We start from the raw sequence: 14,713 nt of genomic DNA on the forward strand, positions 1-14,713 counted from the left end.
GTTGCAAAGTGCTTTCACATATGTCATCTTGTAACTCAAATGGCCCCTGTGATTAGAAAAGAGAAACACGAAAGGCAGGCACTCAAAAGAGCAGGCTTGCAAGTAGTACCCGAGCTTGGAACGTGGTAACAAAGTTTAGAAAATGCAGAGTGATCATGTTTAAAATAGACATGTCATGGCAGCCAATTCTTACTTTAAAATTGAGGTTAGATGCAACGCCACTATAGAAGCATGAGGGTGTCCAACCTGGTGGCCCTGCCGACTGAAGTACAGAGCTCATATTCCCAAACCTACCGGCGGATCATGACATCGCTAAGCTATGTTGTTAGTATCAGTATTAGTGCTAATATTCCCTTATTTGGGGTACTTTACAACATAGAGAATATTGGTAAACTGGTGTTTCTGTTTGTTAATCCGCATTATAAAATCATAATTCCACTCCCTTCTATAGGCATTTACATCGTTTAACCCCCAGATAGGTAACCTAATATCTGGAATCTGGGTCTTAGAGGAGAAAGAGTTGGACCAGCCTAAACGGACAGACAGGTGGCTCTAGAGAACTGGGAAAGTTTAAATGGACTTATTTATTCATTACCGTAGGTTTAAAAGAAAAAAATTATTTGAACCACAAAACACAAGAGAAACATCTACTCCTTAACACGAGAGAGCAGAGGGGACACACAGAAAGTGGCATTAGCTGATCTGAGAGGTAAAACAAGAAGAAAAGGCTTGACCCACCAGTGTCCCAGTTGCTGATGTTATGGGGGGCGCTAGACTGATGCTCCAGCTGTCGCTTCATTAACTGGCTCATTGTTAGAGCTCCCAGGGATCCCCTTTTCATCTGCCTATACTGAGCTATATGGAGGAAATTAGGACATCATTACTAGGGGGCATAAATTTTCACAGCACACAAAGGCTCTACAAATCCATATAGAATCTTAATTGAATCTTTATTGGCGACTTGTAATTGTTCAGCAAATTGTATGCTCTTGTCCGAGGCAAAAACTAAGGCACATTGCTATTCCCGGTGCCTTTCTTCCCTCAGTAAAGAAAGAAACAGTGCCTATGAGCATTTATCTGTAGTCTGTAGAATACCTACAGTTGCAACAATGTGGTTACTTTCATTTACTTTTTCATTTGTACACTCTGCCTTGTTCCAGAAAGGATTTAAGGCATATAATACTACTTTGAATTTAAAGCTTAACTTCTTTTAAAATGGAGCCTGTGCGTCCATAGTTTAAGGCTCCATTATATCCCCGTAAGGTGCCCATATATATGTGTATACATGTATGTTTTGGACTAAAATGACACATATCAACCCCAATTTTTAGAGAGGGAAATTGAAGCAAATGAAATTATGTTACTTGGGAACCAAGTAGCAAATGGGGTGGTCATAAAATCAAAACATGTTGACTCCAAAGTCAATGCTGTTTCAATCTCTGTGTGAGCCTCTGCCTACTGTTTGGGAAATGTGAATCGAATCACATTCCACAGGTGTATTCCAGTACACATCTTTGTTTTAGAAAATAATGGTAATATTTTTATCCTGCGATTTAAGCATTGACAAATGCCCCACCAAAGAAATGTCAAGTTATGAGCATTTCCAAACCAGAAAAACAATGAAAAAACACTTCTTCCAGTAGACTGTTGAGTGAAAAAGCAACTTGCCTCCTACCCTCCTATTCCTCTGTCAGTGTCCCCATCGGTCTCTGCCACCAGCCCAGTGAGAAAAGCAGAGAATCAGTGATGTGCCTTTTCTACATGATCCCAAACTCCTGGACATTTGAGAGCATGTGGTTATTCACTCTCTTATGAGGACAATTTCAGAAACCGAAGTTCTGAACTGCAGGCCCTAGGAGGGGATGGTAGAAACCGGGATGAGTGGATGGCCCCTGGAAAGCTTTAAATGTTATACCCAGGCTTCACAATCACCATACCAAGACGGCAACTTGGTGAGATGTGAAATCAATTATAACATTTTGAATGTAATTAGCATGCTGTTTGATTCATGGTAGTCACGGCATGGTTAGCTACAGAAGGATCATCTAGCAAACTGATCCAGAGAGAGGGGTGTGATGGGAATTCTTGTGTCCTGGAATCCATGTCAGCTAAATTCACCAACATGGGAAATCTCTGATTCTTGTTGACTGGTGGAATTTACAATGTTATGACTCACTGGAAATGGTGCAGCTTCAGGTAAAATACAAAAGCAGAAATCTTCTAGAAGGCTTAACCAATTTAAAAATTAGCATGCTCAAAAGAGGACTTAAAACCTCTAGTGATTTCATAATTTCTCCAATTCTCAGTTGTTCGTAAAGACAGCAGAATTCCCTGAGAGTAAAAACCCTTAATGTTTAGCTCCGTGTGTGGGGTGCCTGGCATGACGCCTCCAAGAACACACCAGCAAGAGCCATCTAATACATGCTTTTAATGGAGAGGAGGAGGAAGGTGCAAGTGTAATGATGCACTATGCTAACTCCAAAGAAGCCAGATTCAGTCATGACGTTAGAATCATGAGACAGTGGATACACTTATTTTACGACACATTTAACTAGCACTCAAGTCAAGCTGACTTAGGCACCCTATCCCAATTTATACCCAACTTGGAATTCTAATTAGAATTTGCTATCTTCTTTTTTTTTTTTAGATGACTCATGTAAATTAGGAGGAGAGAGAATACACTTGCATGATTTTAGTATGTGGGCTTAAAAATGGGCGTTTTATTATCAACAGACTTTCATGACAAAAGAGCAATTACATTCAGAACCAGCTGTCCTTCCCTGCTACCAAAAGGGCAAGTAACTGTCACCTGAAAACACTTTCTTAGAATTTCTATAACCTCTATTATAAGTGAATTTGAGTTTTTCTAAGGCAGTGGGTTATACCAAAAAAGAGCACGGACTTGCAAATCAAACAGACCTAGCATCAATCCCTGTCTCTATCACTTAGTAGCCACCTGACTTTAGGTGAGTCACTTAGCCTCTGTAGCCTCTGTTTCCTAGTCTATAAAATGGGGTCAATAATACCTGCCATGCGAGGCTGATGTAAGGATTAAGTAAGATAACAATGTGTGTAACCATTTGGCACAGCGCCCAGCCAAAAGTACCAAATAAATGGTGGCTATTATTACTACTATGACTATAAAATCCTTGAACAAGGGGTGTCTCTTATTTATTCACCTTTGACCCTCAGTCGCAAGCACAGGGCCCGGCACCTGGCAGACAGTACATAGTTGGTGAATGAACGAATGCATGAATGAATGAATAATGAAGATGATGAGGTTGTTCCATACTACCAGTCCAGCATTTAAGTTAGGATCTTTATTTGGTTTTCAGGATCATCCTCATTTAAAAGAGGAAAATTAACCAGCTCCTCAGGCAGCGTTCACATGGAACACAAAATAGGCCAGCGCGTGGGATGAGGGCTGGCAGGAAGTGCACCTCTGTATCTCTGATTCCCGCTGAGAGCCTCCCATGCTAGAGTCCCTTCACTGGCCCCACTGAGCCAGGTGGACACCTTACTGTCACCTCAACAGAACTCATGCTCTTCAAGGACCAGATCTAGGACCCGACCACAGAAGGCAGTTTCAAAACAGTTGCCTCCTACAGATCCTGTAGAATTTCACGCCATTTGTATTTTCAGATCCAAAAGGGCTAGATTCAATCATGACACCAGGATCATGGTATATCTGCTACATTTATTTTATGATAATTTAGATAACATTGTGTCAGTGATGGAAGTGATTCAAATTGAACACAGGTGTTCAATGTAAAATTCTGTCACAAACAGTGCTTTTCGTTTATCCCAAAACTAGTTCCGTGCCTTAGGTTTAGGCTAGTCACACACAATTCTTATTTTATTTAATTATGAAATTTGGTGATTAATCCGTAACAAATTAGGATTCTTGGCCAATCAGTAACCGTAGTGATTTAGCAAACACTTGAGATATTGACGAAACTGAGCCCATGCCTCAGGATCTCTGAGATCTTACAGCAGAGTGTCTGTCACCCAGGAAGCTAACACAACATGTATAAAGAAAAAAACCCGCCAATACCAGGAGTGTGAAAATTGAAAACAATGCAGTAGTTATTGCTCCAAAATCAATGTATAGTTGAAGCGATCACCAAAGGGAATCTTACTTGATATTGAGGAATGGCTACTTGTTTCTGGCACCCCTGCTTCTAATGTTGGGGCAGATGAGGATTCTCGTGGCATTTCCAAAGTTGAAAGTCCTTTAGTAGAGGGATCTACAAACAGAAACATTATTTAAAGCTCAGGATATTGAGTAAAAGCAAGGTCAAGAGCCTTTTCCATATCTTTTCCCTCTTGCCTAATACACCCATTCAAATCATTCTGTATGTTCTGGCCCTGTTAATTACTTTAACAGAATTTTATATACACACTGGTTTCAAAATTCCCTGGAGAGTTGCTTCCACATTACCCTCTGCATCTGTGGATATGCCTCCCAGAGATTAACAACAGAGCAATTACAGAGTTAAAGCTCCAAGCATGCCCCTCCTGCATAACCTCAAGCAGGTTACTTAGCCTTTCCAGCACTGAATTTCTTTTCATCCATTACCTAAAGACGGTTACAGTTCATTCCACCATTCCACTTCGTCCTGGCAGTATCCTATTCACTAACTATATCTCAATTATACAGACAATTATTCCTCCAGAAGATCTTCAAGATACCCCCTTCCCCCCAAAAATACAAGCCAAAATATGGGTCATGTGATCCTCTTACATAATCCCTGAACACCCTGTCCTTAACCTTTCCCAAACTTAACACACTATAATGGAATTCTCTATATACTTGTCTATAACCTTTGCTAAGCTGTAAGTATTGCAGAGCAGAGATTGTATCTAACTTGGAATAAACAGTATTAACTCAGGTTTTCTATTTTATTCATTGCACAAGAAACAGACCGTATCATGTGCTCCTTCTGTTTGACAAACGTATCTAAGAGGAAATATCTTCTGCGTATACTATTGTCTTCTCAATCTATCAGTAATGGGAAACAAGCTGTTCCACATTATTCTAGGTAAAGATGATCCTTTAAAACTTGATAGTGTATCATAACAAACCCCCTAAAATTCTTTACAAACGTCTCTGCCACCTTAAAGCAACACTATATACTGAAGAGTGAGCAGCCTGGCGTTACCCTATAGGCTTCCATGAATGTTCCATGCTATCACCTGGGGGCGCCCCTCCTACATGGCTTCAAGTTCTCAAGCTTCGCGGTGATTCGGTCCCATTCTTTTTATATTGTCAATTTTTCTCTTGTCCTGGGTAAGTCACCATACACTCATCCATATGTACATCTGAGGTATGCAGATGCGAGTCTATTACTAGATGATCACTAAACTTGTAGGGAATGAAAGTAAACTTGATCCTGGGTGAGATCCTGGGAGGAAAGTTTTCACGCACTGATGCTAGAACATCCGTTTTGACTCTCAGAGGTCTTTCTGAATAGATATGATTGCCAGATTAGTAATTTCTTGATTAAAAAAATAAATATAACTGTTACAGTGTTTCCTGCACCCTCTTGAGTAATTATGCACAAAATGACTACCTGTTTTAAATTACCTTAGTCACTAAGATATTAGAGATTAGGTTATTACTTTTCTCTTAGGTATTGTCCCCAAACCTCTAGTGAAAAACATGCACAATCAAAAAATAATAAATAAATAAATTAAATACATACATACATACATACATACATACACAATCACCTCTCTTCACCCTCATTTGCCTCTGTTTTACGTATGCCTGCTACCACGGCACAATAATCCTACCAATAATATAGAACAAGAAAGCTTAAAGTTCATTTTCGAGAATTCTTTGAAAGACCATTGAGACTTTTAGAGTTTTGCTGTGCTTATTGAAATCTTTGGTGTATCTCTAATTTTAAAGAAATGTAATTTCTTTACTGTAAGGTAGTTGTTAATAATTGCTAGTGTACAAAGATTTCATAAGCCAGGCAATTTTTGCTCAATCTTAAATCATTTTACAAAACCTTCCATTTGTATACAGTTTAAGACATACAACAAATATTTGAATAGACCTATATACACTTAGCTTAAAATATTTTGTTCAGTTTAAAAAAATTGTTTTAATGTTTATTTTTGAAGGAGAGAGGCACAGAGCATGAGCAGGGAGGGGCAGAGAGAGAGAGGGGGAGACACAGAATCCAAAGCAGGCTCCAGGCTTTGAGCTGTCATCACAGAGCCTGACGCAGGGCTCAAACTCACAAGCTGCAAGATCATGATCTGAGCTAAAGTTGGACGCTTAGCCCAGTGAGCCACCCAGGTGCCCCTTTATATTTTTATCCAGTTTTTATAGTGATGTGTAGAAAATGGCATAACCATCCGTTCAATCATCAAACATTTGCCAAAGCTGTTAGGCACTTGATATACAATCAGTAAACAAACCAGGCAAGAATCCTTGCCTTTGGGAACTTTCATTTTAGCGGGGAGAAACAGACAATAATTAATACACGTAAAAGTAAATTTTAAGTTAGAAGAGTAATTCTCTGTAGAAGAGAACCAGAGAAGAAGGGATTCCAAGATGCCAGACAGGGGTGGAAAGGTGGGGTGTGGTCCAGGCCTCATCAGGAGCCTGGTTTTTGATCAAAGGATCAAAAGAAGTGAGAAAGTGAGCTGGGCAGACATGTGGGGAAGGCTGTTTCAGGCTGAGGGAACAGCCAGTTGTAAAGACCCTCAGGTGAAGCTATGTGGGGAGGGCTCAAGAAATGGCAGGAGGATTTGCAGAACATGGATGGAACTGGAGGGTGTTAGGCTAAGCGAAATAAGTCAGAGAAAGATACCATATGATTTCACTCATATGTGGAATTTGAGAAACTCAACAGATGAGCATAGGAGAAGCGAAGGAAAAATAAGATAAAAACAGAGGAGGAAAACCATAAGAGACTCTTACATACAGAGAACAAACTGAGGCTTCCTGTCGGGGATGGGTTAAATGCGTGATGGGCATTAAGGAGGACACTCTTCAGGATGAGCACAGGGTGTCATATGTAAGACACGAATCACTGGGTTTTACTCCTGAAGCCAAGACTATACTGTATGTTAACAAACTTGAATATAAATTTTAAAAAAAGAAATGGCAGGCAGTCACTGCAGCTGGATAGAAGCAATGTGGTGACAGAAGCACAAAATGAAGTCAGAGAGCTAATGAGAATCAAGACCACACAGGACTTCAGGAATATAAAGGACCTAAGCATTTACTACGGAGGAAATGGGGAGCCACTGGAGGGTTATAATCAGAGGAATGGTATAATTTCATGTTTTAAAGGCTTGCTCCACCTGTGTGTTGAGAAGATATGAAGACAATAAGGGTAGAAGGTAGGGGATCAGTTAGGAAGCTACCACCACTGACCCAGGTGAGAGGTGTTGGTGGCTCAGGGCCAAGTGGAAGAAGGGGAGATGATAAGAAGGGACCAAATTCTGGGTATGTTCTGAAGGTGGATTAAGGTACCCAGACAAAATAGAGGATGCCCAGTTAAAATTTAATTTCAGATAACCAACAGATAATTTTTTATTATGAGTACATCCCTGTAATACTTGATAGATATGGCTCCAATTCTTCACTCCTCCCTGAATCCATGTCCTTTGTCATGTGACTTACAAGTTCCTCCCTCATAAGAGGCAGGGTATATTTCCCTCCTGATTCGGGGTTTGGCCAGGTGATTTGTTTTGGCTAATGAAATGTTTGCAGGCATAGCATGACCAAAGGCTTGAAAAGCACCTGTGCAATTAGGCTTGCTGTCTTGTGCCTCTGCCATCATCATGAGAGGATACTCCTGAGCTCCAAGACTCCCAGGAGGAGGTTGGCCACCCAGCTCAGCTCAGCCTAGATTAGCCAATCCACAGTAACCAATAGACTGTCCAATTAAATAAGTACCCATTACTTATCGCTAGATATTGCAAAGATTTTATGCTTGTTACACAGCATTCTTCCAGCAAATGGCAACTGATGGAGTTGTCTCAGCATACAGACAATATGTAAAATCATAAAACTAGATGAGATCACCCAGAAGAGTGGGTGTAAACAGAGGACTGAGATTATAGGGCACTCCCTTATTAGGGAGATAAGGAAGAATCAACAGAAGAGTTTGACAAGGACTGACCCCTGAATAAGCAGAAAATAAAGAGAGTATGGTATCAGAGAAGCCAAGTAAAATGGGGAGAGGCGGGTAAGAGCTTAGAACTTACCACTGGTGACCTTGTCAAGTGATGTTTGGGTGAACCACTGGGGATGAAACTTCATAGGAATGATTAATTCTTTAGAAAAAAAAGAGTGAGGGGTATCTAGGTGGCTCAGTCAGTTAAGCGTCCAACTCTTGATTTCAGCTCAGGTCATGATCCCAGGGTCATGAGATTGAGCCCTACATTGGGCTCTGTGCAGAGTGTGGAGCCTGCTTGGGATTCTCTCTCTCTCTACCCCTTTCCCACTGGTGCCCTCTCTCTCAAAAATAAATAAACCTCAAAAGTAAAAGAGAAAAGAATGGGAGAAAACTGGAGATAATGATTATATAGGCAACTCTTTAAAACATTTTGCTAGGGGCGCCTGGGTGGCTCAGTCAGTTAAGCGTCCGACTTCGGCTCAGGTCACGATCTCGAGGTCCGTGAGTTCAAGCCCCACGTTGGGCTCTGTGCTGACAGCTCGGAGCCTGGAGCCTGTTTCAGATTCCATGTCTCCCTCTTTCTCCCTCCTCCCCTGCTCATGCTCTGTCTCTCTCTTCTCAAAAATAAATAAACATTAAAAATTAAAAAAAAAAACATTTTGCTAAAAGGGGAGGAGCAAAATGAGATAATAATTGGGAGAACTGGGATCAAGAGCTTTTTTTGTATGAGAGAAAAATAAGATTATGTTCGTATGCTCACGTGAAGAATACCTTAGGAAGAAAAGACTAAGGAGGGAGAAAGAAAGGAGAATTTCTAGGCCTATGTCCTTGAGTAGGTGAGAGAAGTGGAATCTTGTCCACATGTGGAAAGGCTGCCTTTAAACAGTAACCAGATAGTTCACCTATAGCCCAAGCCAGAAAGACCAGGTGTACAAGTGCAGACACTGGAAGGTGGGCAGAGGAGGTAGCAGGAGGCTGTGGACATTTCTTCTGATTCTGTCAAACAGGAAGAGTAATCGAAAGTTTGGAAACACAAGTAGCCAGGACACAGTCGCTTAGGAGAATGGAAATGTGAGTGGGCCACAGAAACATGGTATGATTGCCAGGTAGTTTAAAGAGCCAGTTGAGGTCTGGAGTCATGAATCTGAAATGAGACCAGCCACTATTGGTATGTGTTTTTCTCTAGTCACACTCATCCAATACATATCTGTACCTACTGCACCTACAGATGCTGGTAGGTGGAAAGGTGGATCTGACAAGGTTGTGTTTAGCCAAGCAAGCCTGAAAAAGCAAAGGCCAGGGAGGATGCAGCACCGGGGAGGGTTACACTGATTGACCTGAGTAAGGAAGAGAAGAGGAGAGGAGACGTGAAGTATGGGAGGGACATGAAAGACAGTAGGACTGACACAGCGTCGTCCAGAGGGAGGGAAATAGAAAATAGAGAACAGGAGACATGAGAATGACATGGAAAGGCTGCACTTTTTGGCAAAAACAAGGTCTGTGACGTGACCATGGGAATGAATAGCTGAACTGGGGTGGAGGTTAAAAACCAGTCACTAGGGCAGACAAATTCAAGGAACTAAGAAGACAGAGCCTCAGAAGAGTCATCTACTCTAATATTGGAATCACTAAGAATTAAGGCAGAAACAGTTTAGAAAAGAGTGAAAAAAGAACCAGGAGTGAAACTGTCCCCAGATTAAAAAAAAAAAATCAGGGGTCAGTAATATGAAGTTCAGAGCTGGGTGTTTTCAGAAGTAAGGTGGGAATGGTCTGAAAGGGGCAGTGATGAACAAGGAAGGTGCTTACCCCTGACCCAAGCCCAAGGGCACAAGGCAGTGAGGAAAACTGTGTCCTCAGGCAGAGCTGGGTTTCCTCTGGACTAGGGCGTGAAGGGAGCCATCAGAGGAGAGAGCATATATGAGATTTTGCTCATGAAGGATGAGGGAAGGATTTCAGTAGTTAGCGTAAGTTGGGACAAAGGTTCAGAACAGGAGATGTGCAGAGCCTTCTGGAAATTAGAAGGGCAACCTGGGCCTTCCTGCAGGGACTCACATGCATGAGACAAAGTGCTCGATGCGGTTAGACCTGGTGGTTCAAGGCAATCAGCAGTGGTAAGGCTCTGGGTTTGGAAGGACTAGGAGCCTCCCTTTACTCCAGCTGACAGAGGCAAGAAGGTCTGGGGAAGCCTGTGTCTTCCTCTGAGAACACAGGCCTCCTTCCAGCTTCCAGATCTGTGTGTCTGTGGGAGGTGGGATGCTATACAGATATAAAACTGTGACAGTACTGCATATCTTAGAAACATTTTAAAGACATATTACCATAATTGTCAGGTGCTTTCCTCTTGTTCTGATAACAAATGTATTAATATGAAGCCAATCTCCCCCCAGGTAGCCTGGGGAACAGTCTGACATAGGATGAATAAAGGAGGCAACACACACACACACACACACACACACACACACACTACAACCTATATATCATACACACCCACTCTGTGGACTTAGTTTCTTATATATCCCCCCCTATAGACTTTATATGGCTTCTTATATACCTACCCTATAAAAGTCTATAGTCTCCAGGTCAATGTTTTCCTTCATCTATATGTAGCAATTTTCCTGGCTCCAAACAATCAAAAGGTTTACCAGTTTCCCTAGAAACCTTCTTAAACGTTCTTGTTATTACCAGGACCTTATTCTTCCTGCTACCTGGAAAGGGTTTTCCCATGACCCTTTCCAAATATACTCATGTTCATTCAACAGATTTTTACAGACCCCTTTCAAGGTACACAGCTCTGTCCTAGGAGGTAGAGAGCAGCTGGAAATCTCAGGAAATGACCGGGGTGAATAAAAGATCTGAACGCCTTGTCTTAGGAGTTGATTTTGTGTGGAGCAGTGGGAGAGGAAGGACTAGAATCAGGGCAGTGGTTCTGGCACTGCTACTGCCTATCTGTAGGACCGGGCACATGACTTCCTCAGAGTGTCTCCTTGTACAGAAAAGGACAGGTTTTCCACTACAACTTTCCAAGATCTTTGCCAGTTCTCAGCGATCCACATGCTATGAATCTACTACAATAATCATCCCTGGCCAATTTCATTTTTTCTAACAAGCCACATTCTTTATTTTATTTGTTTGTTTGTTTGTTTATTTATTTATTATCTGAGCTGAGACACAAAGTGTTGTGATCAGCATTCTGGTAACACTGCAGAAGACTGTGTTTCAGGATGAGGTGGACTATTGGCTGGCCACCTTTTCAAATTCTCTTTCTTAAAAACAGTGCATCCAAGGAAATGTGAGAAATGACACCTGAGGCAGGAAATCCAAGTGCTGTGACAACTTCACCATGAACTGGTGCCCATGAACTAGGGTCTGGGTTGTAAGCTGGGTTTTTCGGTTCCTGAGGACACACAATGCCCACCAGACTACTGACGTTTGGTTAGAAGATGCAACCCACTGTGGACCCTACGTGATTACAATCAAATTCTTAACCATTCCCAAACGCTCTTTGCTTTTCTGTAACCCTTCATGTTTGCTCCTTCTTTGGACTACATGTCAAAGCTGGCTGAAATATAGGAAAACAAAGGAGCAAACAGAGTTCAAATTAATGACTTTTTCTGTTTGGAAGGAAGGCTGTGATGATATTTGGGATATCTTGATATGAGTTAACTATTTATTGCCTCTTCTTGCCAAGGAGGCCAAGAATTGACTGTAAAGGTTTAGAAACAACAAACACAGAAACACTGATGGAGCCAACAGAACCACATCTGAATCCAACACACTCTAGTAAGCAGGAGGCATTCGGAATGATTCTGAAACAATTATAATGTCACTCCCTGACATTATAAGATTGAGACTTCGATGCCTAGTCAGTGAGAGACCCGAACAAGAAAGAGGCACAGACTCAATCGAACACAAGGCTGGGAGAAAAGAGAGAGAGGCGCTTACCTGGATCTTTCTGTTCTCCCAGCTTGTCTAGAATGTTGAAGGAAATGTCCAGGTACTCTCTCTGGATGGCACTGACAGCGATCTTCCTCTGTTTTCTCTGCCTGGGAACAATCTGGATCTTGAATTCGGACTCCTCAGCGCCCTCCTCTTCGGTCTTCCTCTCCGGATTCTGTTCTGTATCCGATTCGGCACTGGCTTCCCCCTTCTCACTTTCCACTGGGTTCTCAGCATCCTCGGGGACTTTGAGGAGGACGGTTTTTACCCCTGAACTTGGCATCGGCCCACTGGGCTTCTCCTCCTGGATGCTGGGCTCTGGGCTGTCGTCCAGTGACACCTCAGGGAGAGCATATGACTTCTGAAGGAGGTCTCGTTTCTGCTTCAGCGTCAGCGGGCTGCCACAGGGAAAGTCCTGTGGCTCCCCCGGCTTTGATAATTCTGCGGAGTCTGCGGGGTCCTCCAGAGCTATGAGCGCCGAGTCCGTGGCACCTGCTGACTGGTTGTTTCCTGAGTCCTTGGAAGAAAAGTCTTTGGAACAATCCTCCACACTCACTTGCACGAGGGGAGGCGTGCTGAGGCTGGGGACAGAGCAGGGGCTGGGGACTGAGGGAGAGGAGGTGGCCTTCTTAGCAGAGGCCCCCTCATTTCCCAGGCCCGTGGTCTCCTCTTCTTCATCGCTCTCTACTATTCGGAGAGGGGGAAGGGGCTCAAACACAAGGGAGTCGCTGTCAGACGTTGAGAGCACCGAGCGTTTCTCAGGCCCAGATGTTGAATCAGAGGACAAATCTATCAGATCTAAATCCTCTTTAGGAGCAGGCTTTATAGGAGAATCAACCTTGACCTCAAACGTCTCCATGCAGTTTAACCGAACTTCGGGTATCACGGGCCTGCGAGCTTCCTGGAAACTTTCCATTGCTGGGTTCTCGGGTGGTTCGGGGTCGTCGGGCCGAGTAGCAGAATTCTGTCTGGGACGTCCGTGGTCATGTCTTTGCATGATGTAAGCAGCATGGACGGGAGGCTTATCTAGGTCACACCGGTCTATGCAGGACTTCCTCCGGTGCTCGTCTAATGTAAACAAGAGGGAGTCTGCATTCCCTATATCAAGAGATTTTTGTTTTAAAGAGCGCAGCTTTTTTTTCTGAATGCTTTCTTCTCTCACACAGTGCAGAATGCTGTCTTGTAATGCACCCGTTTCTCTATATTCGGCCAGTTCTATTTCACCTGATTAAAACAGAAAAAGCTAGTACTATTTTACTTGGAGACGTCACCATTTTTTCCCCCTCATACTTGGGCACACAATTGGCATAAATCATAACCACAATCCCGGCTCCAATAGGAGGTAAAACTGACTTTCTGGCCAAGTTTTTATAAAGTTCAATTCTAATTTCGAAAACCAGAAAAACTCTGGAATGAAAGAACCCGAAATGGCAGTTTAAGATCTTATTTCCAAAATCAGGCTTCAGGATAATTCCTCAGCTCTATTCATTTGTGCACAGGAGAGGGGAATCGCTTTTGGCTGAGGCAGATCTAGGAAACTGTATTCAAATTGTGTGGAAGAGAAGCAAACATTTTGCAACAAATCAAATCAAGCAATGGCCCTCTAAGACGATCATGACGTTAATGATGTATCCATCCAGTCACGTATATATATAAGTGCATATATATATATACTGTTTGTGCATACATATATATAAAATCAACGGTATTAAAATGTGTAGTAACATAATAAAAGTAAGATTTCACCCCAAACAAACGGTAGAGTACAACATTTCTGCATAAAATTACTAAGAGGAAAAAATTCATACTTCTCTGAACATTCATCTCAACCGGCTGATATTTCACCATTTTGCTGCCGCCTATTCTTTTCAATCTTGCAAAAAAAGTTTGAGACTCTTTATTGCAGGGTCCAGTAGGTGTATCATGAATATCAGATTCATCAAAAACACTATCTTCTTCTAATTGGGGAGAGAAAGTCAAAATTACACTTAGGAGGTTATTCTCTCTTAGGCTGTGTCTACACAAGCATTTCAATGAAAGCATGAGGGAACAAAGTCTGAGGTGGTTTCTACACCAGCTCAAGTTCTGGCCACAGCTTGGTATTTCATCCAGATGTCAAATTATCCAAATGTTGACAGAGCAACCTGTTACAAGGTGGCTCTCATTTCCCATGTGACAACTGGCAGCACTTTCAAGAGAGGCATCTCAATATTCCAGTAGGGCCTTCGTGGGGACACTTTTCCAATGCTCTTAAAATCGGATAACGCATACATTTCGGGAATCTGTGACACTCCTTGAACATGCCTGCTTTGGGTGAATTTTCAGGCTAATTTGGCAAAAGAGAATTCAACACAATGAGTAGGTCTTGCCCTTTCCAAAAACATATGCCTTCCTGGGATTTGAGAACTGGCATAGACACAGCCTAACAGTACATGCACCTTATACTTTGTGAATGCAAAATACTGTACTCTACATTTGGTAATGAGACACACGACACACAGAAAAAGCTTAGAGAAGCCACTGGTCATTTCAAAAGCTCCACAAATGATTATGGACTGAAAGAGTAAACAAAGGAAAAAGAAAACAGAAAATAACATTCCCCCCTATTAAAGTAAGACCCTTCTCTGGGGAGT

The 14,713-nt window shown here is 42.2% G+C and overlaps 1 protein-coding gene across 1 annotated transcript in view; it reads right to left on the reverse strand.

Moving 5' to 3' along the window:
* The window catches only part of UNC79 (unc-79 homolog, NALCN channel complex subunit), a 213,917-nt gene that overhangs the window by 78,519 nt on the left and 120,685 nt on the right, over window positions 1-14,713 (reverse strand). Inside the window, exons 28-31 of the mRNA XM_047080178.1 lie at window positions 13,889-14,038; window positions 12,087-13,304; window positions 4,140-4,247; window positions 739-855 (exon numbers count right to left, since the gene is read on the reverse strand). Coding sequence (XP_046936134.1) covers window positions 739-855; window positions 4,140-4,247; window positions 12,087-13,304; window positions 13,889-14,038 — 1,593 coding nt within the window. The remainder of the gene's footprint in view (window positions 1-738; window positions 856-4,139; window positions 4,248-12,086; window positions 13,305-13,888; window positions 14,039-14,713) is intronic.

The sequence above is a fragment of the Lynx rufus genome, unplaced genomic scaffold (genome assembly GCF_022079265.1).
Source record: "Lynx rufus isolate CCGP_SWC_20201006 ecotype Redwood Valley unplaced genomic scaffold, mLynRuf1.p SCAF_17, whole genome shotgun sequence".
NCBI classification, from domain to species: Eukaryota; Metazoa; Chordata; class Mammalia; order Carnivora; family Felidae; genus Lynx; species Lynx rufus.